General features: G+C 40.3%; 1 protein-coding gene across 2 annotated transcripts in view; it reads left to right on the plus strand.

The window, feature by feature from the left end:
- Cers6 (ceramide synthase 6) overlaps positions 1–24849 on the plus strand; it is a 245870-nt gene that overhangs the window by 121493 nt on the left and 99528 nt on the right. For both annotated transcript variants that reach the window (XM_021193317.2, XM_021193318.2), the window contains exon 4: positions 13815–13872. In XM_021193317.2, coding sequence (XP_021048976.1) covers positions 13815–13872 — 58 coding nt within the window. The remainder of the gene's footprint in view (positions 1–13814; positions 13873–24849) is intronic.

Raw genomic sequence — 24849 nt, forward strand, 5'->3', positions numbered from 1 at the left:
TTATACAGTGTTAGTATTCAGGATTTAAACTAATAATTCACACATGTTGTTTACTACTAGGAAAGAGGCAAGTGTCTGAAGCAGTGTGATTGACAGCTGTGCATTCACCTGAATTTATTAACCTTAGGAGCTGACATCAAGGACGGGGGAATTCTGATCTAATGGAGTTGAGAGTGATGCTAGTGTGTTTGCATAGAGGAATGGAGGTTGTGCTTGACCTTGGGGATCACTGTTTGGGGATTAGACAGTTCTTTACTTTCAGCCAAACCTCTCTGTCTTAAATAGGTGGTCACTAAATTTTTTCTATATAGCCATATTTTAGGAAAACTTTTGGCACAATGAAGTCTACAAATTATCATAAAACAAACTGCAGGTATGCCATTCTATAAATTGCTGTTTTATGAATATATAGTTTTCTCCAAACTAGTTTACGGGAACTTATGTATATCATCATATCCATCCTATTGAAAGGAAAAGAAACTCCTGAGTTCTTTCATTCTTTCTCGGCTGCTTCTTCTTGGACTTTGCCTATGAATGTCCTGGTGATGTTTGTAAAACCATGTTTGCTAATTATGGTTCATTCTGAGAAACAGAAAGTGAAACATGTCCAAAGCATACACTGAGACTGGAGAGAGCCGAGGCTCTTCACCCATATTTGAAAAGCGCCCCCCCCCCCCGTCTCAAAAGATTCATCACAGTTGCCTATGGCAGACCTGATTGTATTTTGAGCTTTCACAAAGGGGCATCTCTTAAAAGCAAAGCAGAGCTACAGATGCTGACATTGTGCTCCTCACTCGATCCCCAAATGATGGCTGTCAGGACAGTGAAGCCATTAGAGCCGAGAGCAAGGAGTCTTGTGGTCAGAGCTGCAGGTAGGACTGGGAAAAGAAGAGAGAGATGAACAAGTCAGTAGAGTGGTTGTGTGTGCTTTTAGTCCACAGGCTTTTGCCAAATCCATCTCTAGAGCTTAATTTCAGTATTGATTTAGAGTCTGAGATCAGAAGTTAAACTAAATGACTTTTGATATATCAGTATAGTAGAAAAATGAGGAGTGTTAGTATAGAAGATTGAAAACAAAAATACAAGAAAAAGCCCTTAGGTTTCATAAGTAAAACACACACAAACACACACACACACACACACACACACACAGACACTAATAAGAGCAAAACAAATTCCATGTTGTATAGTAGTTTTAAGACAAAAAATACACATTTTACATAATTCTATTTTTTCCTAAGGGAATGAGAAAAAAATAATTCAGTTATTTTTGAAGCATATAGCAATAATTATACTGTACTTGTAACTGAGAATATACATTCAGACATATCAATCAATAGATACATCAGCTTTCTAGAAATCTTAGAACCTTGGAGCCTAAACAAATTCATGTTCACAAGTACAAATATGATAGACACATCCTTTGGACTCACAGGACCCTCTGAAATCCCAAGTTAGTAGTAAATCCAAAGAATTTCATTTTTAATTTGTAAAATATGTAAAAGCTTAAAGCACTTGGCAAGATAGAATCATTACAAAAACAACACAAAAGAAATCACAGAGAAGTTAAGGACTCTAGATGACCCATCTGCACCAGCGAGCTGTGAGGGTGGCTGGAAGATCACTGTTCTCCATTAGGGTCAGATCCAGGAAACTTCTCTTTGTTTTCCTTATTTCTCCAGTGCTAAGAATTGAACCCAAAGTATTTCTGATTATTGAAAAATCTCCTGATTTGAACAAGAAGAAACGAAGTTTTGCCTTTTTTCTGAGTACTGGGGATTGAATCCCTAAGTCTTTTTATTTATTGGAAAACTTCCCTATTTACATACAGAGAATCAAAAGTCATTCTGGGGCCAGTGTTCCCTTGTGTCAGTTCAGCGACTACAAACATCCAAACAGTTTGATTTTTATGTGCATCTGTCCCAGAAATTGTGGGGTTCTTTGTAACCACCATAGCCCATGGGAATCAAAAAAGCAGTTTGACTACATAGAGCTAAGTCACTGGTCTGACACCAGTGTTATATTTTAGGCATATTTAAGAACAATACAGTTTGGTGGACACTTTTGTGGTGATAATTAACTCATGCATCAATCTCCTTGAAGGAGGAAGTCAGCTAAGGATCACATGTGACTACAGGAAAAGTGCTTGTAAAGCTCAAGTCCCGCCTACCATAAAGGTGGGTGGTGTAGATTGACAGAGAAAAACAACTTGGTGATAAGGGTCTGGGGGAGGGTCCAATGTGGCTGCCAACTATGCAGTTAGCACAAAGGTAACCAAGATAGAGTGCACATCCGCTCCCAGCCTTCTGGGCAGATAACAGGTTATGCCTTGCTCCTAGATGAACAGCCCTGTGTGTAAAAATCCCAGGTTCCCCTAGTGCTTATCTGTGGGCACAGGGATCTCTATGCTTCCTATTAAAAGCTCTTGTACCTCTCTGAAATTCTTTCACAGCCTTCTCAAACCATATTCAGCTAGTCCAAACTTTTTCTTCTTCCTGGGTCTTATCCTTCATAATTTGCGACCACAGATATCTTTGGGGGGGGGGGAATACCAAGTCCTTCTGGCTTTTTCTCAACATGTTTTCATATTGTACAATATCCTTATAAATCCCTATAAAACATGTCATGCTTTATTCCCATACTGAATTGTTTCCCTTCATTACATAAAACGAATCTCTAAGAATATAAGCTTTTACACCTAACATTTTAGTGTTTTAGCTTCTTTAAAATTAACCAAGACACTTTTTCTTAATAAGCAAACAAAAAGAGACAGATAACATAAGGAAAAAGGAGAGGGAGAGGGAGAGGGAGAGGGAGAGGGAGAGAGAGAGAGAGAGCACTAACAGAACACCAATGGCTTGTGCTGTAAAATCAAGAATTGACAAATGGGACCTCATAAAATTGCAAAGCTTCTGTAAGGCAAAAGACACTGTCAACAAGACAAAAAGGCCACCAACAGATTGGGAAAGGATTTTACCAATCCTAAATCTGATAGAGGACTAATATCCAATATATACAAAGAGCTCAAGAAGCTGGACTCCAGAAATTCAAATAACCCCATTTAAAAAATGGGGTACAGAGCTAAACAAAGAATTCTCAACTGAGGAATACCAAATGGCTGAGAAACTCCTGAAAAATGTTCAACATCCTTAATCATCAGGGAAATGCAAATCAAAACAACCTTCAGATTCCATCTCACACCAGTCAGAATGGCTAAGATCAATAATTCAAGGTGACAGCAGATGGTGGCAAGGATTTGGAGAAAGAGGAACACACCTCCATTGCTGGTGGGATTGCAAGCTTGTACAACCACTTTGGAAATCAGTCTGGCAGTTCCTCAGAAAATTGGACATAGTACTACAAGAAGATCCAGCAATACCTCTTCTGGGCATATACCCGAAAGATGTTCCAACTGGTAATAAGGACACATGCTCCATTATGTTCATAGCAGCCTTATTTATAATAGGCAGAAGCTGGAAAGAACCCAGATGTCCCTCAATAGAGGAATGGATACAGAAACTGTGGTACATTTACACAATGGAGTACTACTCAGCTATTAAAAACAATGAATTTATGAAATTCTTAGGCAAATGGATGTATCAGGAGGATATCATCCTTAGTGAGGTAACCCAATCACAAAAGAAGTCACTAGATATGCATTCACTGGTAAGTGGATAGTAGGCCAGAAAGTTAGAATACCCAAGGTTCAATTTGCAAAACACAAGAAAACCAAAAAGAAGGAAGACCAATGGGTGGATACTTCATTCCTCCTGAGTATAAGGAACAAAATACCCATAAAAGGAGTTACAGAGACAAAGTTTGGAGCTAAGACGAAAGGATGGACTATCCTGAGACTACCCCACCCGGGGATCCATCTCATCATCAGCCACCAAACCCAGACACTATTGCACATGCCAGAAAGATTCTGCTGAAAGAACCCTGATACAGCGGCCTCTTGTGAGGCTATGCCAGTGCCTGACAAACACAGAAATGGTTGCACACAGTCTGCTATTGGATGGAACACAGGGCCCCCAATGGAGGCGCTAGAGAAAGTACCCAAGGAACTGAAGGGGGCTGCAACCCTATAGGTGGAACAACAATATAAACTAGTACCCCCAGAGCTCATGTCTCTAGCTGCATATGTAGCAGAAGATGGCTTAGTCGGCCATCATTCGGAAGATAGGCCCCTTGGTCTTGCAAACTTTATATGCCCCTTAGAGGGGAATGCCAGGGCCACGAAGTGGCAGTGGGTAGGTAGGGGAGCAGGGTTGGAGGAGGGTATAGGGGACATTTGGGATAGCTTTTGAAATGTAAATGAAGAAAATATCTAATATAGTAATTTAAAAAATATTTACTAATTGACTTTTCCAAATAAGTCTTCCAGGGCTTGCTCTAGGAATAAGGTCATGGACCCCATGCTCTTTCTTGATTTTGAGAGTTATTCTTTTTCTTTTGTTCAATTCTTTTTCCCGTTCTAATAAAAAAATGGTGTTTTTAGTACAAGTATCTGAGTCTTTTATTTTTAATTTTTATTCTTACCTCAATAGAGGTAAAAGATTTAGTGCAAAAATATTAAAAAGTCAACCAATTGTCCTTGCAATATATTTTAAAGTCAAAGAAGAAAGCACTAAATCTTTCCAAATTTGAAGGAGTCAGTCCTGGTTTATTCCAAATGGAACATTTCCTAATTGTCGCCTTCTGTTGTAAAACACTTTGGTGACTCCTTTGCTCTGTGTGTTTGCTCTGAATTTCAAATGTGTGATAGCCAATCCCAATTGTAAACTTGACTACATCTGAAAGCAAGTAAAACCCAGTCTCTTGGACTCAACAACTATCAGATCGTGGCTTTTTCATCAGTACACAGCCATTATTGAGCAGGCTAAAGCACAGACTGTAATCTACTCTTAAATCTCCCCTTTTGAGATATATAGATTCATTCTATCAGTTCTGGTCCTCTAAAGAACCCCTGCTAATGCAGAATATTCAAGAGAAAGCTAGATTCCTGGTGTGATTCCTCCAGTGAAGCAAGTAGGACAGCTGTGGACACCCAGAATCGGAGGCCTGCGTCCAACAAGAACAGCCAGAATCGGAGACCTGCGTCCAGCAAGAACAGCCAGAATCGGAGGCCTGCGTCCAGCATGAGCAGCCAGAATAGGAGACCTGCGTCCAGCAAGAACAGCCAGAATGGTCAGAGAGCCAGGAGCAGAGGCAGTGCAGTTCGGCTGCTTGATTGTTTATTTTAGCGTACTTGTTAAGACATAATTTACATAGCATGAAATCCATGTTTTGAGAGTGCAGTACAATGACTTTTGGCAAATTGACAGTGTCATACCAACATCACCATCCAGTTTTGGAACACAATCCAGAAAATATAAATTGTCCCCATTTGCTGTTACTCAGTGTCGTTTTTTTTTTTTTTTTTTTTGACTGCTAGTTCCAGGCAACCAGTGACCTATATTTTCTCCATTGATTTATCATTCCTGAGAATTGCATATAGTCAGAGTCATCCAATATGGGGCTTGTGTGCTGACGTCTTTCACTCACCTTGATGATTCGAGAGTCGTCCTGTATCTTGTAGCTTCTGTCAGAACTTGTTTCAAAGGCCACACCTCCTTTGTTTATCCATTCTTTGTGGTTGGTGTTAGCTATTATTCCCTTGTTGAATAGTAGAGGACACAAGAAAACACAGCCTTTAACATCAGACCTTGTAGACTTGAGTTTGGTTCCCAGCCCCCATGTTACTTCAGTCATGCATGGTTGTCCCCTGTGCCACATTTCCTTATTTTGTCTAAGAGAAAAGAACAAACTCACAGAGCAGTTCCTGTGTGGCCAAGTGGAATCATCTATGAGAATAAACTCAGTGCTGGCTCTGTCTGTACTTGTTTGGGTTTTGATCTAAGAATGCATTTTTAAAGACCTGAACAAAGACAACACGAACAGACATGCTAAAACGGAAGGGATCTCATGGGGCTTCAACTCTCAGCCAGAACAGAACAAAAACTACAGGCAACTAAGGAATGCTGAGAGTGAAAGAACTACTATTTCTCAGAAAAGAGTCCCCTAATTGGTTATCCAGTACCAAATGGTCAGCCCTGAAGTGATATAATAACTTTCTACAAACTGAACAGGTTGAATTTACATATTTAGAAATATCAGAAATTAAAGAAAAGTCATAAATTTGAGAGAGAACAAGGTGGGTTGCCTGGGAAGGATTAGAGGGAAGGGAAGAAATGATACATTTAAATTTCAAAAAAATAGATGTCAAAATAAAAGGGTGCTGCATGCATATATAGCAACAGAAAAATCATTCTGCAAACATTCCTGAGAGTCAGGGGTGGGGAGTATGGGCATTGAGAGTCTTGTTGAGGCCTCCCTATAGGGGAAGGATGATTTAAACAATTTCGAAATAGAGCTCAAAGGAACACAGAGTATGGGCTCTTGGACACCAAAATGAGGGGCATAAAAGGTGAGATTTGCTCTTTGGATGCCATAAATGCTTTGGCTGACTTCAGAGTCCTTCTCGAAGGAATCAACTCTGACTGTGATTTTTCTGACTGTGGATTCACACACTCATTTCCTATATCATTGCTCCCTTCTTTATACATCAGATATATAAAAGAAAGAAAGAAGATAGGATCAGTAGGGAAGTCACACCCATGAAGTCTCAACAACCTGGCTGTCTAACCAAGACCTGAGCAATTGTAACGCAGTGGATATCCCAAGGTGGATAGAAATCCCACCTGTGCCAGGAGAGGGGGAATGAGGGCCCATGGATGAGGCCCGTGGTGGTGGCCTGTATCACGTAGTCAACCCTAGAAACAGATTCAGCAGGTTGTATTTAAATGTTTATCTATATGTATAAATTACAACAGTGGTTGAGAAGAGGAAGCTGTGAATTTGGGAGGGAACCAGAGAACAGTCAAATGTTGGAGGGGCATAAAGAAGAGGTGTTGCAAAATATTTGATCACTCTGAACACTGATACTGTTTGAAAAACCTGTTTCTAGTTGTGGTGTGGCTCAGCCCTTAGCACAAATCTTTAATCCCAAACAATGAAGGTAAAGTTGGTTTGTAGAAGGAAGCTCCTATGTTTGAAAGTGATGTCTGACTGAGTGGGAGACAAAGTGATAGATGTAAGACTTTACAGAATAGGATATGCCCAACTCTTCCCAAGAACAGAGAGGAGAGAAAGGCTACTTGAGGGAGAGCAACACAGGGAGAAAAAAGAGAGAGAGGGCAGTTTTATCAGAACAGTTGTTCAGAGACAGGTTGCAGAGAAAGAACAAGCTATACACAGATGGAGACAGAATGAGGCAGAGAATGATGAGGAGCCAGAAAATTAGAACAGATTGCCAGAGTTAGTTTGAGGCCAAGCAGGACAAAAAATGTGAGAGGTTGAGAGAGACGCCAGATTGAATCAGTCAGCTTTGAGACAAGTTTGAGCCAGAACAGCTGAGTTGTGTCAGCCAGCCAAAACTAGAAAGAACTAGGAAGGGGTGAGCTTATTCAGCAGCAAGTCTCAGAGGTTGAGAATATTCTAGGCCAAGATAAGAGTGTACAGAGACTAGAAACTTCCGGGGCCCAGGCCCTGGATAGCAGATGTGGGCAGTAGACCATGAAATAATTATGTTAGGGAACTAAGTTACTTCTACATAGAGGGAGAGGGAAAATTATGTAATTATATTTTAACTTTTTTTTAAAAAAACAGCAATACAAAAGAAGAGGTTTTTAAATGTTTTTAATATAGATTTAAGCATAAACATTGAAGAGAGGGACCCAGACGGTGATGGAGATGGGAAGAGGGGGGGAAGTCGGGGAGAGAGAACTGAGAGATGTAAGAAAAAGACTATTAGGGCTGGTGAGGTGACTCAGCAGGTAAAGGTACTTTCAAAAACGTTGGTAATACAAGAGGTATTTTATAATAATGATCTTTTTCATAACTCATTTATATGCCTTTGTGTTCTTATTCAAAAGGAAATGTGTTAGAATAATATGTCAGGTTTCAGATGGCATGAGGAAGTCTACCCTCTGCCCCCATCTCCATCAATTCCTTCTTCACTACTCTAGGATTTGAAGCAGGGACTTCTCTAGTTAGTAACAGCCTCCTTTCCCTGTGCTGGGAGCCACCATTATACTGCCTATTGTCCGGCTCTGTGTTACTGCCAGGGTTTTGGCAGATTTGGATGCAGGGAACTCACAGCCCATTGGTGTCTTCTCTGAGTTTCATATCTACGTCACTGCCCAGTCGCTTACCCAGCTTACCTACAGGTGGGACAGCTATGGTGCTATTGTAACCTTACCAACATTTTCACATATTAGAAAGATGAGTTCATCAGGGCAGGTAAGAGACAAGAAAGCAGGATGACCTTGAAAAAGAAGTCACTTTTTTGGTATTAGCTAGAAGTGCAGATAGAAGATGTAAATAGTGACGCCTTAGATTTGGAGTGATAGTCCATCAAGAATTAAGTCTTTCAATTATCAGTCCCCTAAAGGAAGGACTGTAAATATTCTTACGTGTGATATTCTTGTCATTTAGTAAATCTTGAAGGAATATCCATCTGGTCATTTGCACAATCACCAATAAAATTTCTTTGATTTATCTCCCCAATGATCATGATTTTTTTTTTCCTGAAAACTGGGCAGGCATTCATTAGATCATTTGAAAACAGGAGTGTGTTTTACCTGTGAAGCTCTAGGCATCACCAAGTCCTTATGTTCATCTTTACTTCCTCAGCAGCCCTGCATTTACATGCCTTTCTTGCTGGAAACACCACAGGTCCTGGAAACTCACTCTCATTGAATTTTATCCTCATCAATCCTGGAGCTGTTTGTAAAATGAATACAATGTAGTAGCAATTGCAAGTGGTTTTGTAACATTGCATAGTAAGTGCCTATAAAAACTACAAGCAATGAGAAACAAAGTCAAAGAGATCTGGATACATAAATTTAAATAAGAAGGGAACAGAGTCTCTCATTCCAGTGACCTGTTACTCAACCACATAAGAATGTAGGCTTCCTCTGTCTCCTGTGTCTCTACCTGTGATATGACATATCTGCCTGGGAACCATATTTATTCTGATGAGGGAGTGTATGTAGCCATTGGCACTGAGACATGGTTAGTCATGAAAGTTAATTTCATGCATGCCACATGACAACTGCTAACAAAAGTGAACATTTAGAGATATTATTTAGAATGTGCCATATGTCACATGTCTGTCCATCGACTTCTGACTCTTTCCTCATTTTCTCCCCTTTCCAGTCTGTAGAAGTACTTCTTACTGTCTTCATTTTCAGATCAATAGGTACATTTGCAAGACCACTGGTCAGAGACTGTGTCCCATTCGTGTGTATGAACACAGCTGCTAAAGAGCTAGTACTTGGCAGATTTAAGATACAAAATTCTCCCTCGGAGCCCAAAGATCCAATTAGTCATTAGACACTTAAAGGATATATTAGTGTTAAATCAATATTTTAAGGGAACAAAAGACTTAGTAGGTAGAGATCAGAAAAAAGTTCAGGAAGATTATAAAAAGTTGGTTTGGATGAAGGAGAAGGCATGAGGTTATGGTTTAAAAGAGGAGGAAAAGTATCACCATGTTCATTAACTAGAATGAAATGTGTATAGTCACCCAAAAGAGGCAGTCCCAGGCTCTCTCTTAATCTTACCTCCCTCTTTCTGATTGCATGCCTTTCTCCAACTGTTTTGTGCCTTCTCTGTGCACTGAAGTGTGCTCTAATTCTGAAGAATTTGGGAGAAGCCTTGGGAGGCTGTGCTGGGTCTGTGTCCTCGCTTTTTCCTTGCCAACTGTGTCCTGTTGCCAAAGCCTCTGCTGCCAACACAGGGTCCCAATCGAGGGTTAAATAATGGGGTCTAAGTGTCTGTGTGCTTTAGTTCAAAGTGTGAGATCCAGATTTTGGTTCAGTCAACTATTCTGGTGCCCTTCCTTTTCTCCTCGGACTACAAAATGAAGAAAGAGGTGGCTAGCCTCAATCCTGCTTCCTTTGCTCTGGGAGTTTCTCTTGCTTTATTTAAAAAAGAAAAAGAAAAAAAAATCCAACCTCTGCTACTTTAGCTGTACATAAGTAAAAACACTGAGGTAATTTTTGGCTTAACTATTTTTTTTTTTTTTTTTTTTTTTTTTTGGTTTTTCGAGACAGGGTTTCTCTGTATAGCTCTGCTGTCCTGGAACTCACTTGGTAGACCAGGATGGCCTCGAACTCAGAAATCCGCCTGCCTCTGCCTCCTGAGTGCTGGGATTAAAGGCCTGCGCCACCAGGCCCGGCCCGGCTTAACTATTTTTTAAGGAGGTCTCATCTCAAGAATTTATAAATATTATTAGTTGTATATCACTTATTATCAAAAAAGTAGTAAAACAATGAATTTAATGTTTCCCTTCTTTATTCTTTGTTTTTACTAATATAATCTCAGAATTTATCCTTTGATTACTGTTAAATATTTTATATTGTCCCTTAAAAACAATAGCTTTAATTGGACAATGAAATTTATGGAAATCAGGTATATCCAAGTTTATGCAGCCTATTTTATCCTGAAATGAAATGCTTTGGGTTCTCACATTTTGTATCTTTGTGTTTGAAATTGACCTGAGTTACTTTTTTAAAAAATTCAATAATGTATTTTATTTAGCTGTAGATACATTTCTTAAGATACAGTAACTATTGTAAATGAGATTCTTCTGTTTTGTGTGCATTTATCTTGCAGACAGAACAGCACACCACTTAAAGCAGGTTATGGAATAGCGCAGTTTTAGAACTGTTGGGTATGAGAATATAGTTTTGAGTTCCTTTACCAATGAAAACTGGCTATGGTTTTCTTTGATTAAGGGTGCCCCTTGTGCCTATGTGCTGGTATAAGTGAGAGGTTAAAGACTATGTGGAAATTTGTGGCCCTGATGGTGACTTATTTTTATTTGATTTGTTGTGTTGCCATGCTCTGTTTTCTTGCCTGAATACAGAAGGATTCTGTATTTCACTTTTACTCTAGGATTCAAAATTTTTGTCTGAATGTGGCTCTGAATTGGTATTGTTTAGAACATAATTTTATTCTTGGATTTTTTTAAAGTACTTTTTTCAAGTGTATCTTTGGTGATAACTTCTATTGACTATTCATTAATAGCTCCTTAGAAACAATTATAATTAGGTTACTTTCCTGAACCCCAGCTCCACAGCCTTTTATTCCTCTTGATCTCTTGGGACTGCTTACCATCTGTTTCAGTGACTGAGTTTCTTCTCTGTGTATTATCTTTTTTTAATTAATTAATTTTTATATATAACCTTTTTTCATACAACATATTTATTTGATCCCAGTCTTTCTCCTCTCCTTCCCACCTACACAACTCCATGTCCTTCGTCCTCTCTGACCTCATCTCTCTACCCATGCGCAAAATAATTCTAGGCTTCAGTTTTCAGAATCCATACAACTCTTCTTTAGTTTTCCTCATCTAAAATCTCCTTTTACTCCAGCAGTTTTTAATAATTGGTTTATACTTTTGTCTTTCTACTTATGATTTTAGAAGTCCTGGCTTTTTTTTTTTAATCACATTTAGAATGCCAAATATTTTCCAAAACATAACTTCAAATCCCTGTAGGAAATCTCCTTGAAGAGAGTGTTCTGTGGTTGTTTAGTGCACTCTTTGCTTGCTACACTCAGACCAGCTGGTAGATTCATGCCAGTATTCAGCTGTTCTTCATGTTTCTGGATTGCAAATGATCTCTTCAGATCTGCTCACAGAGAAGATGCCCTTGGCCCTGCCCTCTGTCCTTTTGTTTCTTAGTAAACAGTTGTCTTTGAGGTCTCTGACTTAGTAGCAAGTCCATTTGCAGGCTATAGCCTGTTTTCAGTGGACCAGAAGATTTTCAGATAAGCTGTCTCCAGTGCCTTGTTCTCTGTTGCTTTGTGTATGAGCTATGGAAGAGCCAACCCCCAGGACACAACATTTTCAAAAATCATCTTGTCTCAAAATCTTTTCTGCATCTGAAACCATCACGCAAAGTATTTCTCCTTCTTTCTAGTTGTTATAGGAAGCAGCAATCAGTAACTGAAGTTGGGGGGATTTCCTGCTGCCTCAAAAAGCATAGGTTAGGTTTCTGGGAAAGGTGGCTAAGAGTGTGCAAAAAAGGGAGATCTACAGGAGGTGGCGGGGAGGAGGCGGGGAGGAAGGGAGGATGACTTTCCTGCCTCTTTTAAGGCCCATGATTTGTTTAATGTTACCTTTGTTCACTTAAAAGATGTGTGCATGCATGTGTGTGTGTGTGTATGTGTGTGTGTGTAAATGTATGTGTGTATGTGTGTGTGTTTATAGGGGAGCAGAGGAAAAACTCAGGTACCATGTAAGGAATGCTATCTCTGAAAGACAGGGCTTCTCCTAAGATTGGGGCTAACCAATCAGGCTAGACCATCAAGATCCAAGGGTTCCTGATTTTCAGTTTTGTTGGGAGGTTTATTGAATTGTTCTAGCCCTACAAGGACTGGGCATGCAAATACAGGACACTGTGTCCAGTTTTTTTCATGGGTTCTGTGTTTTAAACATACATCCTCACATTTTAAGGCAGGTTCTTTCTTGGCTGAGGTATCCCCCTAACTTTGCTAATTCCGCACTTTTTTAAATCTAATTTTATTCTTTTACTATTATAAGAATCCTTCCCTGATCTTAGAAGGAGACTAAAGTCATGTCTTCCTGTTTGTGGCTAGATGCACCTTTCCTTACTCTCTCTAGAGATATTTTAGTGAAAGTCTGGGGACACTAAACAGGCTTGCAGCAAGCATTTTAAAAATGGTAACTTATATGAAACTCCATAAATAATTTTTTTCATGTTTCAAAAGGCTGGAAATTTTTTTCTCCCTACAGATATTTTGTAGAAATAAAAATTTGCCTTGTAAATATTCATTGGAACTTGTTATTCAAATAAGGTAGGCATCAATGTTCCTGTAATAGAACCCGTGTCTTATGAAAACTGGGTCATGTTAGTGATGGGATAAAATGCAGACATATAAATGACAGTAAGAATTCCAATGACTTCTATAAAAGTTTTATTATACATAAAAGCTGTCTGATCATTGCCTACTAACAATAGTCAGAATTGAAACAGCTGCTATAAATCATTTACTAGAGCGGTTGCGAATTCTCCAGAAGCCAGAAAAGTAAAGCAAATTCTTGCAGTGTACTGGTTCAATATAATAGGGAGAGAAAGGGACTAAAATAAAGGTTACCCTAAAGCAGACCAAATCCTTGAATTATCATTATGGAAAACTGCTACCTTACAGAGATAGGACTGAGGCCAAAGGATACTGACAGATTTGCCCAAAGTGAAAAGATTCCATGGTCTTTATCAGAACTAAATAATAAGCTGCAAGAGATAAACTGGAGGGCCCTGTTCAATGCTTAGTTGGAATTCAGTATGGTGCCAACAAAGCATTACACAAGTCTGATCCCTGTATAACTGTGCTATGTCCAGGGGGTCAGCCTTGGTTTTAGGTTCTGATTGAGAATTTGTATACCAGATGCAAAGAAATGCACAGACACTCACCCATAACCACTAAGACTGCTGATCAGGGATGTGGGTGGAGTCCGTGTTTGCTGTTCACGGTGTGTGAGTGTGCCAGCGGTATGTACAGGAGGCCTTCCTGTGAGGATTGGTCACTACTTTCCAGTCTCATTGGGAGGCCTTTTAAAATTACTACAGTCTGTTTATTAATTCTGTCTGTTTTTGTTGTCGTGCTTGATCACAGATCTGAGTCGTTTGCTTTTCTTCACATATCTCATTAACTGAACGTCTTCATTTCTTTAACTTCTACAGGTGGAGATTTTCCTTTTACCTCTATGTATTCAGCTACGGAGTCCGGTTCTTGAAACAGGTAGGTACTGTCTCAAACTCCTTCATATATTTTTTTACATGGCTATCGACCTATATCCAGTTTTTAATATGTGATGACTTTAAATACTGTAACAGGTTTCCAAAGAATTAATTGTATGTTTAAATTGGATTTATTTTTTAAAAAAATTATATAAAGTTCATTTGGTCTTCTGTCTGAAATGCTTTGGAAAGCAGTTTGTCTCTTCCGTGCGGTTGTGAAGTCTTCCATGTTCTCTGTGTGGTTAGTCCTTTTTGGCATTAGAACTCACATCCTTCAGCCGATGCTATGAATGTGCTTAGAGTTTCAGCACTGCATGTCACATGACCAGAGACCCCTGGTGGCTGCAGTGGGGGTCTTCGCTGTAATCTCGCCAGCACAGTTTGCTGTTTTAATGTCTTGCACATTAATTAACAGGTTGCATTATGCTGCTAGTGGTTAGTTCAGCTTCTCTCTGTCTTTTTTCTTGTTGCTGTTGCTGATGCCTGTGCTGTCTTCATTCCTGGCTTGCTAACTGCCACATGAACTAAGGGTAATCAATCCATGAGAATATTTCTTTAGGAGGTGTAGTTATTTTTCGCCTGGTGAGTGCCAGCCATGTTTACTGGTACTAGTGATAAATTAGGATGCTTGAATTCAAGACTCAGGAAGATTCAACCTCTCATATTCTTGCATGTATTGACAATAGTAACTTGACATAAAATAGAAAGTTAATTTCAAAAATACCTTGTACTATTAACCTCCAAAGTAATATCAGTGTTTGTTTATTTGTTTATTATAAAAATATCTCTTAAAAAGAGTATAGGCCTAGTAGATCATAAATATTCATAAATTCATAAATATGAAGTTTTCAAATAAGTTTTGTTTTAAAAGTCTGAATTATCAGATATTGTCTACCTGTGGAATTGCTCTTATAGAAAGTGGCCCTCCCCACTGTTGAAGCTCCTTAAAAACACTTGTCACTGCTTGTCATTTCCTTAGGTAGCTGCTTGTTGTTATCTTTTAATAAGAATATATGATCCAGAGCCATCTGAGTCCATTTAAATGGATGAATGTCATATTCATAGTGGAGAAATCTGCAACTGGCGTGGACAGACATGGCAGAAACTGCTTAGTCTGAACCCTTATATATGTGTTTTCAGACTTAGAGAAGAAAGGTGAATTAAGCATAAAGCACTGTATGCTTACATGGAGAAGATAGCTGTAGGTGGAATGTTAACTGATGTGGATCTATTTGCCCTTCATGGAATGTGAGGACCAAGGTGCGGGGGTTCACAATCGCTTCTGTTAAGCCGGGCGTGGTGGCGCACGCCTTTGATCCCAGCACTTGGGAGGCAGAGGCAGGTGGATTTCTGAATTCGAGGCCAGCCTGGTCTACAGAGTGAGTTCCAGGACAGCCAGAGCTATACAGAGAAAACCCTGTCTCGAAAAACAAAAAACAAAAAACAAAAAACAAACAAAACAAAAAAAAGAGCTGTTGATGGTGTAAAAGGAAGGCAGTGAGAGCCAGGACCACTCTTTTGTCCTGTCCCCACGTTTCGTTAGATGGTTCCTTTTGTCTCTTACACGGTAAGTGAGGCCAACTGGCACCACCACAGGAAGCATGTTGACATAGATCTGGTTCATTCTAGTTCATTCTGCCCCTACACAAACTGAATGGCGTGACAGTAGCTTTCGTCCAGACTGTGGCAGATCAAGGAGAGAAGGCCAGTGGACCATGCAAAGCAGTAAAGAGACTTGTCACTAGAATGTTTGCTTGGAAATTTTTTATTCTTAAACTTCGCCATTTTTACACTAGTTTCCTTTCAGGATATAAGAGATGCTTTAAAAAACAGTGAAAGACCTTGACATGCTTGGGTTGCATTGCCTCGTATGAAAGTTCTTTCTCCAGCGCTGTCGAAACAACGTTGATTTGGAAGAGCTGCCTGGTTTAACTTCCATCATGTGACACAGAATTGTGTGTGCTGAATCGTGTTGTCGAAACACCTGTACACAACTTTGCAAATATCTTGTTAATCTTCTGTTTCATGGTCAAGAAAGTACACATTTAAAGAGGATGGGTGGTGTTATCCTGAGTTACACTGCAGTGACTGAAGCTGAACCACAAATTAGGTACACACTGCTGTACCGTACTCCTGGCTTTCTCACTTGGCCAGGCTGCGTGTGACTTCTCTCATCAGGTTAACTAAGTCCTCATTCCAACTTAAGTAACTTTTAGAAAATCAAGTATTTTAAATAGTTTTATGAACTTAGAAAAGACAATATTATTTACCCTTCTTAAATGGAGAGAAAAAAAAACTGTGGATACATCCTCAAAATTAAAATGAAAATTTCATAATATGTAAATATTTTAATAGCATCAGTACATTTTACCAACATAGCTTAAGTTCACCTCTGTGTTTAGCTTTTTCCAAATAACATAGTACAAAATTTCTCATAATCACTGAGCAATAAACTAACTTTTATTTGAGAATCAAATGTGTTGATTATTCCCCAACTCAGAAGATCTACACTGTTCAGTTTCCCTTCATCCTGACTTAGCTCAGACAAATCAACCATAGCTCATCTTCTAGGGATACTGTCATAGTCAGGGCTTCTATTCCTGCACAAACACCATGACCAAGAAGCAGCTGTGGAGGAAAGGGTTTATTCAGCTTACATTTCCGCATTGCTGTTTATCACTGAAGAAGTCAGGACTGGAACTCAAGCAGGTCAGGGAACAGGAGCTGATGCAGAGGCCATGGAGGGATTTTCTTTACAGGCTTGCTTCCAATGGCTTGCTCAGCCTGTTCTCTTATAGAACCCAAGACTACCAGCCCAGAGATGGTCCCACCCACAAGGGGGCCTCCCCTCTTGATCACTAATTAAGAAAATGCCCCACAGCTGGATCTCATGGAGGCATTTCCCCAGCTAAAGCTCCTTTCTCAGTGATAACTCCAGACTGTGTCAAGTTGACACAAAACTAGCAAGTAAAGATACCAAGTGCTCACTCTGCCTGAAAAGATTCAGCACATTCAGACTATGTGGCATTTCCCATACATCTAAGGAAACAATTACTTTGGCTATTGTTAAACTGAGAATTACTTAAATACTTTGAAGTAAGCCTAATTTGGTGTTTCCTGATCTATTGGTGCTATTCACGGGTAGCTCTGCCCACATGTGTGAATGGCAGAGACCAAAAAAAATAAAAAAAAAAATAAAAAAAAAATAAAAAAAAAAAAATAAAATAAAATAAAAAAATGCTTTTTTAAAAGGATACCTGAGATGCTCTGAAGGCCTGAGGCCTACTCACACAAATTGATACACACTTTCCAGGGCCCTGAAATAAACCAAACCATTGCTCAGCATGGGTGTACATTTGTAATACCATCACTGCAGAGATGGACGCAGGAGGACAGAGAGCTAATGTCCAGTGTGGACTATTGTTTTTATTGGTTGGTTGATTTAGAGTTGATCACGTTCAGAGGGAAGTTTCTATTTGCCATAAGTTAAAAAATATTTTTAAATTCCTTGTTTTATTTTTTTTAAATGCAACATCACAGGAAGGTCACACACACACACACACACACACACACGAATATACCTAAATGAAAAACTGTTACACATATACCTATATAAATAGCTTCTGTATCAGGGGCCTGATAAAGAGCGAAAACACAATAATTATGATAAGAGTTATAAAATTTAGGAAGATTTGAGTCACAGGGACCCACTGAGGCTACATAAATCAAAGCAACTGAATGGCTAGCTATTGATCACCTCCATGCAGTGATCCTTGCACCTGAACCTGAGTTGGCTCACAGCTCCATTTTGAGATGGTCTGCCTATGAACTAAGCAATGTACTTAGAGATGTAATTAGCTTGTACATGGGTCTAAGCACCCTTCCTGTTGTGAATCAGTAGTAAACAACTCTAGGACTAGCTTGGTGCCACCCTGAAATTAGTGATGGCAAGAAAACACTAGTACTTAGGACCAAGGGATTTCAGAAAGGAACAGGAAAACATAACAGAGCCCAGTAAACTTTCTGAACAGGTCAGACGCAGGACTCCTCACTGTAAGTCAGATGGAGTTAGAGCTACTGCTTGACCTCTGGAGCCATCTGAGAAGCTGGCTTGGCTATGAAGAACAGATTTGACTCAACTGGAAATGAAGGCATCAATAGCAGAAGGACTAAAGCCATAAGATTGGCCCATTTTTGAGGGCCAACGAATTTTCTGCTGATACTGTGAATGACAATTGGCAAGCTCATGTCCCTGAGCAGAAAGCTGGCTCTATTGATGCCTTGGGGTAAAGATATGTCACTGGCCAGATAATAAAAGCTGGGATAGAACAGGATAGACCAAGTTCCATCATCCCTCTGTAGCTTCCCAGGCCCCTAGTGTTCCTGGGAAATCATAGAGCCAGCAGAAGTGTGGTTTGTAAAACCTAGCGCTGAGCTATGAACAATATCTGGGTAACTAATCTAACCACACCATATTGTCACTTGCTGGGATGTGCTCTGGGTAAAGTAATGTATGTTACTATTGTCTTTAAGATACACTGGTTGTAGGGGCTGGGAAGATAGTCAATAAAATGTTTGTCACATGGGCTTGAGGACCTGAATTTGGATCCTCAGCACCCATGTGAAAATCCTGACACGCGCAATGGTGCACTGGTGCAATCCCATCACCAGGGAGGCAGAGACCGTAGGATCTGTGTACTCAGTAGTCATCCAGTCTCACTGAATCAGCAGGTTCCAGGTTCAGCGGGAGACCTTGGCTTAAAGTATAAAATGGAAAAGGATAGAAGAAGACAACTGGCCTCCACATGCATATAGACATATATGCCAAAGCATCTACACACAGTCATGAACAAGCACACAAGTACACAGCACACACCAAAGCATCTGGTGGTGCTTTATGACCAACCACTAAGACGTGCAGTTGAAGAGTATTTGTCCAGTTTTGCCATTGCCCGTGCCCTTGAATTTCTTGAGTCTTGCTTGGACCGTGGTCCTTTCTTTTATGGTACATGTGGCCATAGCATATTCTGCTGATCTAGTATTTCCTGTTGGTCTCTTTTGCTTATTAGTCAACTTGGAATGCTTCTGAAATAGAAACAAAATTGTCATCTGTTAGCTTATTTGAAAGTGAAAATAGAATTTGACCAGTTGTTAGAATGGTCACAGGGTAAATGGTCATTCATTTACAAGTTTGGTTTTTTTTGTGTTATTTTTAAAATTTTTAAAAGTGCTCGGACAAGTCACTTATTTGAGGAAATCTGAATTTTGTTTTTAACCTTGAAAGTGGCCCACCATGTGCTTGTATCAGAAGTGCACACGACAAGTTGGGGAGATGTCCTAGTGGTTAAAGTACTTGCTGTACTAGTGTGAGGACCAGACATAAAGCCAGACTCAGGATAGCATGTTCATAGTACCAGAGATCCCACAGCAAGATGGGAGGCAGAGACAGGAAAACCCCCAAAGGCTCACAGGCCAGCTACCTAACACATGGAGCAACAAGCAAAAAGGGGCACCCTGTGTCAAACAAGGAGAGAGGTGAGGGCTGAGGTCCTCTGCCTACTCAATGCATGTCATGGCAAGTGCCCGTACTCACAGATGAGTATGCGATCTCCCCCCCTCCTAAAAATGTGTACATGGCTTATATTATTAGCATTGGGAGAAGAGACCTTAAAGATCAGCTGTCTCAAAATTCTCATTTTGGGTAAGAAAACCAATTTCAGAAAGGTAAATTCATGTCCCTAAGGCCAAACTGGGACCATGTTTTAAGTTCTTTGACTGAGCCAAAGAAAAGTTAGAAGGCAGCTTTCCAAAAAGCTAGCAGTTCAGGTGATCCCTGATTTGTAATAGTTGACCTGGTTGATGACGAATTCCAAGGCACTTCAGTGTGGAAAGGTCGGACTACTAGCCTTATGCTTGGCCAGGTATGAAGAACTTGGTTTCCATCCGTGTGTAGTTTTGATTTGCTCTGTAAAAACCTCTTCTTTTTTTCCCTCTCTCTCATTTTTTTTCCTAGAAAATGGGAAAATGATACTTGCTCTGAGATACCCAACTTAAGTATGTATGAGACTTTGGAGCTCTTGCAGACCTGGTCAACCTTTGGACATTACATTCCAACACGGTCCTGTACAAAGTTTATGCTCCAGGACCATTGGAATCAAGTGACAAGAAAAAAAAATATACTACACACACACACACACACACACACACACACACCTCAGAGTGTTTTTAAAATAACTCTACAATTTTATCTTGGGCCTCATTCATAGCTATCCTTGATTGCATGGGCCATGGGTTAGACACACCTACATACACTAATTATTGCTGATTACCAATTGGGCTCTGTAGGGACCTGTGATTTCTGAACCTGCTGTAACCTCTGGACAGGGGAATTGGTGTGATGGACTGCGGGGAGGCCCCCTAGTTAGTGACACCCTTCTTGTGTCATGCCTGGACCGTTTGTAACCGCCTGACATACTTTCTGGAACAGAAATTTCAGATCAAGCTTGAATGCTGCTTTCCTCTAGTTTCCTCTGCCCTTCTACCCACCCCTCTTGCAGGCTTCTTCATCGACTCTGGGCCTTCCATTGATCCCACTCCATTTTCCTTTCTTCCTGTCTGTGGCCCACATTCCCAACATAGAGCATAGTGAGGAGTGAAAACCTAAGACCGCCGTGACACAGAAGATGCTGAAGAGGGTCCTGTGACCATGCTGTCCACACAGGACCATTGCAGTCTCCATGACTAACCTGCCCTCTAATCAGCTTTATGGCCACAGGCAAGTCACCCAGCCTCTCTGGAATTCAATTGTTCCATCTCTGAACCCAGTCCTGTGGTCCAAAAGAGCACCTTCAGCTTCTGTTTCATAATTTCAGTGGAGAAACTGAAATCATGACAATTATGGTAAATGGACTCAGTCTGGTGATACAGAATAATTATGCATATGCTTAGAAATTTTGACCTAGAAGTTCAACTCCTAGAAACTCATGCTGAAGAGAGAATTATAACTATCTTCAAGTATGAATATGTAAAGTTATCACAATGCAAATATTGCCTATATCTATATGAATGTAATAAAATCCACAGAGTACTTATAATGATCTTAATATTTAATATCAACAGAATTATCACTACATTATCATCAGGTGAGCAGAGAGGCATGCAGTTCTTTGAAAATAAATGCAGGATGGTCCTTAGTAATTGTTGAGTGAAACTATAAAGGAAGAAAGCTAGCAGTCTGTTTTTCTGGTGGTCACATACATGCATGAAGGAGTGGGTAAGACTGAAGGAGCCATGAAGACTTCTTTTACAAAGGCAGAAATATGGTTAATGTTTCTAAAAATACTTAACATATTATTAATTAAGAGCTCTAAGATGTAGGAATTAGAGTAAAATGACTATTAGAAGAGAATATGAAGTTATTAACAATTTTTATATGAGAAAATAGAAATTTTAAGATTGGCTTCCATTGAAACAACAAAGAAACAAAAAAAGTTTACCTACTTCCCGATCACAGAGACTTGAGTTTGGATCCTTAGAACCCACACTAATGTCCAGGAAGGCACACTAGAATAAATCCCAGACTGGAGGCATGAGACAGAGGAACGCTGGAGCTCACTGTCCAACCAGTGTAACTGAACCAGCGAACTCCACATTCAGTAAAAGATGGTGTCCCAAGAAATAATATGTAAATTGTTAGAGGAAGACACTCAGTGGTAACTTCTGTACTCTACACACATATTCATATGTGAATGTGCATCTGTACATACATGTGCCTCCACAGTGCCTCCACACATAGACAAATACATTCATATACATGGCACACATACATGTGCACACACATGCAAAGTTTGGTTTAAAAAGTCTAGCTGTTCATATTGCTCTCATTCCTGTGGCCCTAAATTTGGGCTTTCTCTTTAGGAAACCCCTTTCCATGATTGCACTGCCAGGAATGCCTTGGAATAACCCTACCGTACTTGCCTGGCAGATTTTGTCCTCCTGTGTGTAATTCTGCTAAAACTCAAGTTTTCTGTATTTTTGTAGGATGGTCCGTTTCTTTTGTTTATTTCTTAAGCCAGGATCTTGCTGTGTTACCCAAGCCCTCTTTGAACTGGTAATCTTAGGTTAGCTTTCCAAATGTGGAGGCTGTGAGCTATGGGTGATAGCCCAGGCTACATTTCAAATGTATTTATATGGTCTGTATTAGGAAATGACTCAAATTCTTCATTCTGTGTGGTGCTTTAAGAGTTTTTTCACTTTATTCCGTATGGGATAATGACTGGGAGACGCTCCCGGCTTGGTGAATAGCCAGGGTAAAATATGTGTGGCTAACAACGATAACTACAGTCAAAGTAGTGATAGCTGACCTTTACTGTTGTGAATTCTGAGTATGATAAACCTGATGCTCCCTGAAGGCCAGGCCCTGTGTTGTATGATGCATTTCCTCAACCTTAGAGGTAGAGAAACCAGGACTCTTAGAAGCTCAGTCTTTGTGCAAGGTCAGGTAATCAGGAGTGGGGTGGTCAGGCAGAGTAACCTTGTTCAGGTGTTTTAGGGACTGAGCCAGTGCTGATGTGATGGTTCATAGTTTAGCAGCACTTTGGTTTAGTGTCATGTCTTCTAAAGGACATGGAAAAGTGCTCCCCCCAAACCCACCACCCCCAGTAGTCCTGCATCAAATTCAGGCACATCTGGAGAGAATGACATTTCATGACAGCTTTCTGCAGGCAGCCAGGCAGCAAGACTGCAGGACTCCGAGAAGCTGGAATGGATACGGGGGGAGTGGAGGTCATGGGTTACTTGATCCCCAAATACCAGTGATTACTCTGACCTTATAGTATGTTACATGCTTTTCTGTAATTGTCCCAAGCACTCCTGAGTCTGAAAAGTCTCTTTCCAGCTTGCTCAATGCCATATCAACTTGTAGAAACTCCAGGACTGAAGGGGGAAGAAAAAGAAACTTACATTTCAGAGGTTACTAAAATAATACTCATTGAAATATATATTCATTATGAGTCCCCTAAAGGCATGGGCTTCTCATGAGTCTGGAGCAGAGCTTGATTGTGAGAAATCTTACTCCTCATCTGTATGCTATGACGAAGTTGGCGTTGCAGACTTGCGCCGGCTACAGGCAGTGCCTGACAGCTGGATCGCATTAGTATTCATGTCCCGTTTCCATGGGGAATAGAAAGTAGTAGTGCGCAGGAGGGCTTGGGTAATTAGAGATGAAGTATTGATCTGTGAATCAGAGCCCACACCTGCACAGTTGCTCTGCATTAGGAATCAGCAGCAGGGACCTCTGCCACACAGGAAAATCACACGCTGTATTCAACACAAACCTTTTCTTTCTTTCTTTTTTTTCTTTCTTTCTTTCTTTTTTTTTTTTTTAATTCAACTGTGTTTTACTAATATTCAAGAGCTGATGGCTTTCACATACAATAGTCATCATGAAATACTGCCTGGTTTGTTCCCCCCCCCCCCTTAAAAAATCAGCTTTCTGGAAGAAATAAAGAGATGGACCACTTGTGTTTGTGACAACTATGTGCATTCTCATGGTCTTGTCTGGGTGTGTGGGGAGTGAAGGGGTTCTTAGGACAAGGCATTGGTGTGAATCAGACATTTCTGTGCAGCCAGCCTATGCTCCCATGAGAGATCTGTGTGTTTCTCCAGATCGTCTGGTCCTGGGCTGCTGCTGTCCACTGTAAAGGTGGGACAGATAGCTGTTTATCCTGTGTCTTTTAAACTTCCCTTCTTCATTAACACAAAAATGAATATGCATGCTTGGCAGGGGCTGACATTGCTATTGTGTAGGAGAGAGGACAGAAAGACTGTGAGCCGAAGGTTGTGGAGAACTTGGGTAAAGCAATGCAGTTCCTTAGAAAATTGGACATAGCACTACCAGAATATCCAGCAATACCTCTCCTGGGCATAGACCCAGAAGATGTTCCAACTGGTAATAAGGACACATGTTCTACTATGTTCATAGCAGCCTTATTTATAATAGCCAGAAGCTGGAAAGAACCACGATATCCCTCAACAGAGGAATGGATACAGAAAATGTGTACATTTACACAATGGAGTACTACTCAGCTATTAAAAACAATGAATTTATGAAAATCTTGGGCAAGTGGATGTATCTGGAGGATATCATCCTTAGTGAGGTAACCCAATCACTGATATGTCACTTGATATGTACTCACTGATAAGTGGATATTAGCCCAGAAACTTAGAATACCCAAGATACAATTTGCAAAACACAAGAAACTCAAGGAGAAGGAAGACCAATGTGTGGATACTTCATTCCTCCTTAGAATAGGGAACAAAATACCCATAAAACGAGTTACAGAGACAAAGTTTGGAGCTGAGACGAAAGGATGGACCATCCAAAGACTACCCCACCCTTGGATCCATCCTGTAAACAGCCACCAAACGCAGACACTATTGCACATGCCAGCAAGATTTTGCTAAAAGGACCCTGATATAGCTGTCTTGTATGAGGCTATGCCAGTGCCTGGCAAACACAGAAGTGGATGCACACAGTCATCTATTGGATGGAACACAGGGCCCCTAATGGAGGAGCTAGAGAAGGTACCCAAGGAGCTGAAGGGGGCTGCAACCCTGTAGGTGCAACAACAATATGAAATAATCAGTAGCCCCTGAGCTCGAGTCTCTAGCTGCATATGTAGCAGAAGATGGCCTAGTCAGCCATCATTGGGAAGAGAGGCCCCAATTGGTCTTGCAAACTTTATATGCCCCATGCAGGGGAACGCCAGGGCCAAGAAGTGGGAGTGGGTGGGTAGGGGAGCAGGGCGGGGGGGGGAGGGGATATAGGGGACATTCGGGATAGCATTTGAAATGTAAATGAAGAAAATATCTAATAAAAAAATGAAAAAAAAAAAGTATCTCCTGACAACAGGATTGCTACACTCAGAGTTCACAGCAGCAGCAAGACCAACACGCGATCAAAGCGGTTAATATTCCA

Source organism: Mus pahari, chromosome 3 (genome assembly GCF_900095145.1).
Source record: "Mus pahari chromosome 3, PAHARI_EIJ_v1.1, whole genome shotgun sequence".
Lineage (NCBI taxonomy): Eukaryota > Metazoa > Chordata > Mammalia > Rodentia > Muridae > Mus > Mus pahari.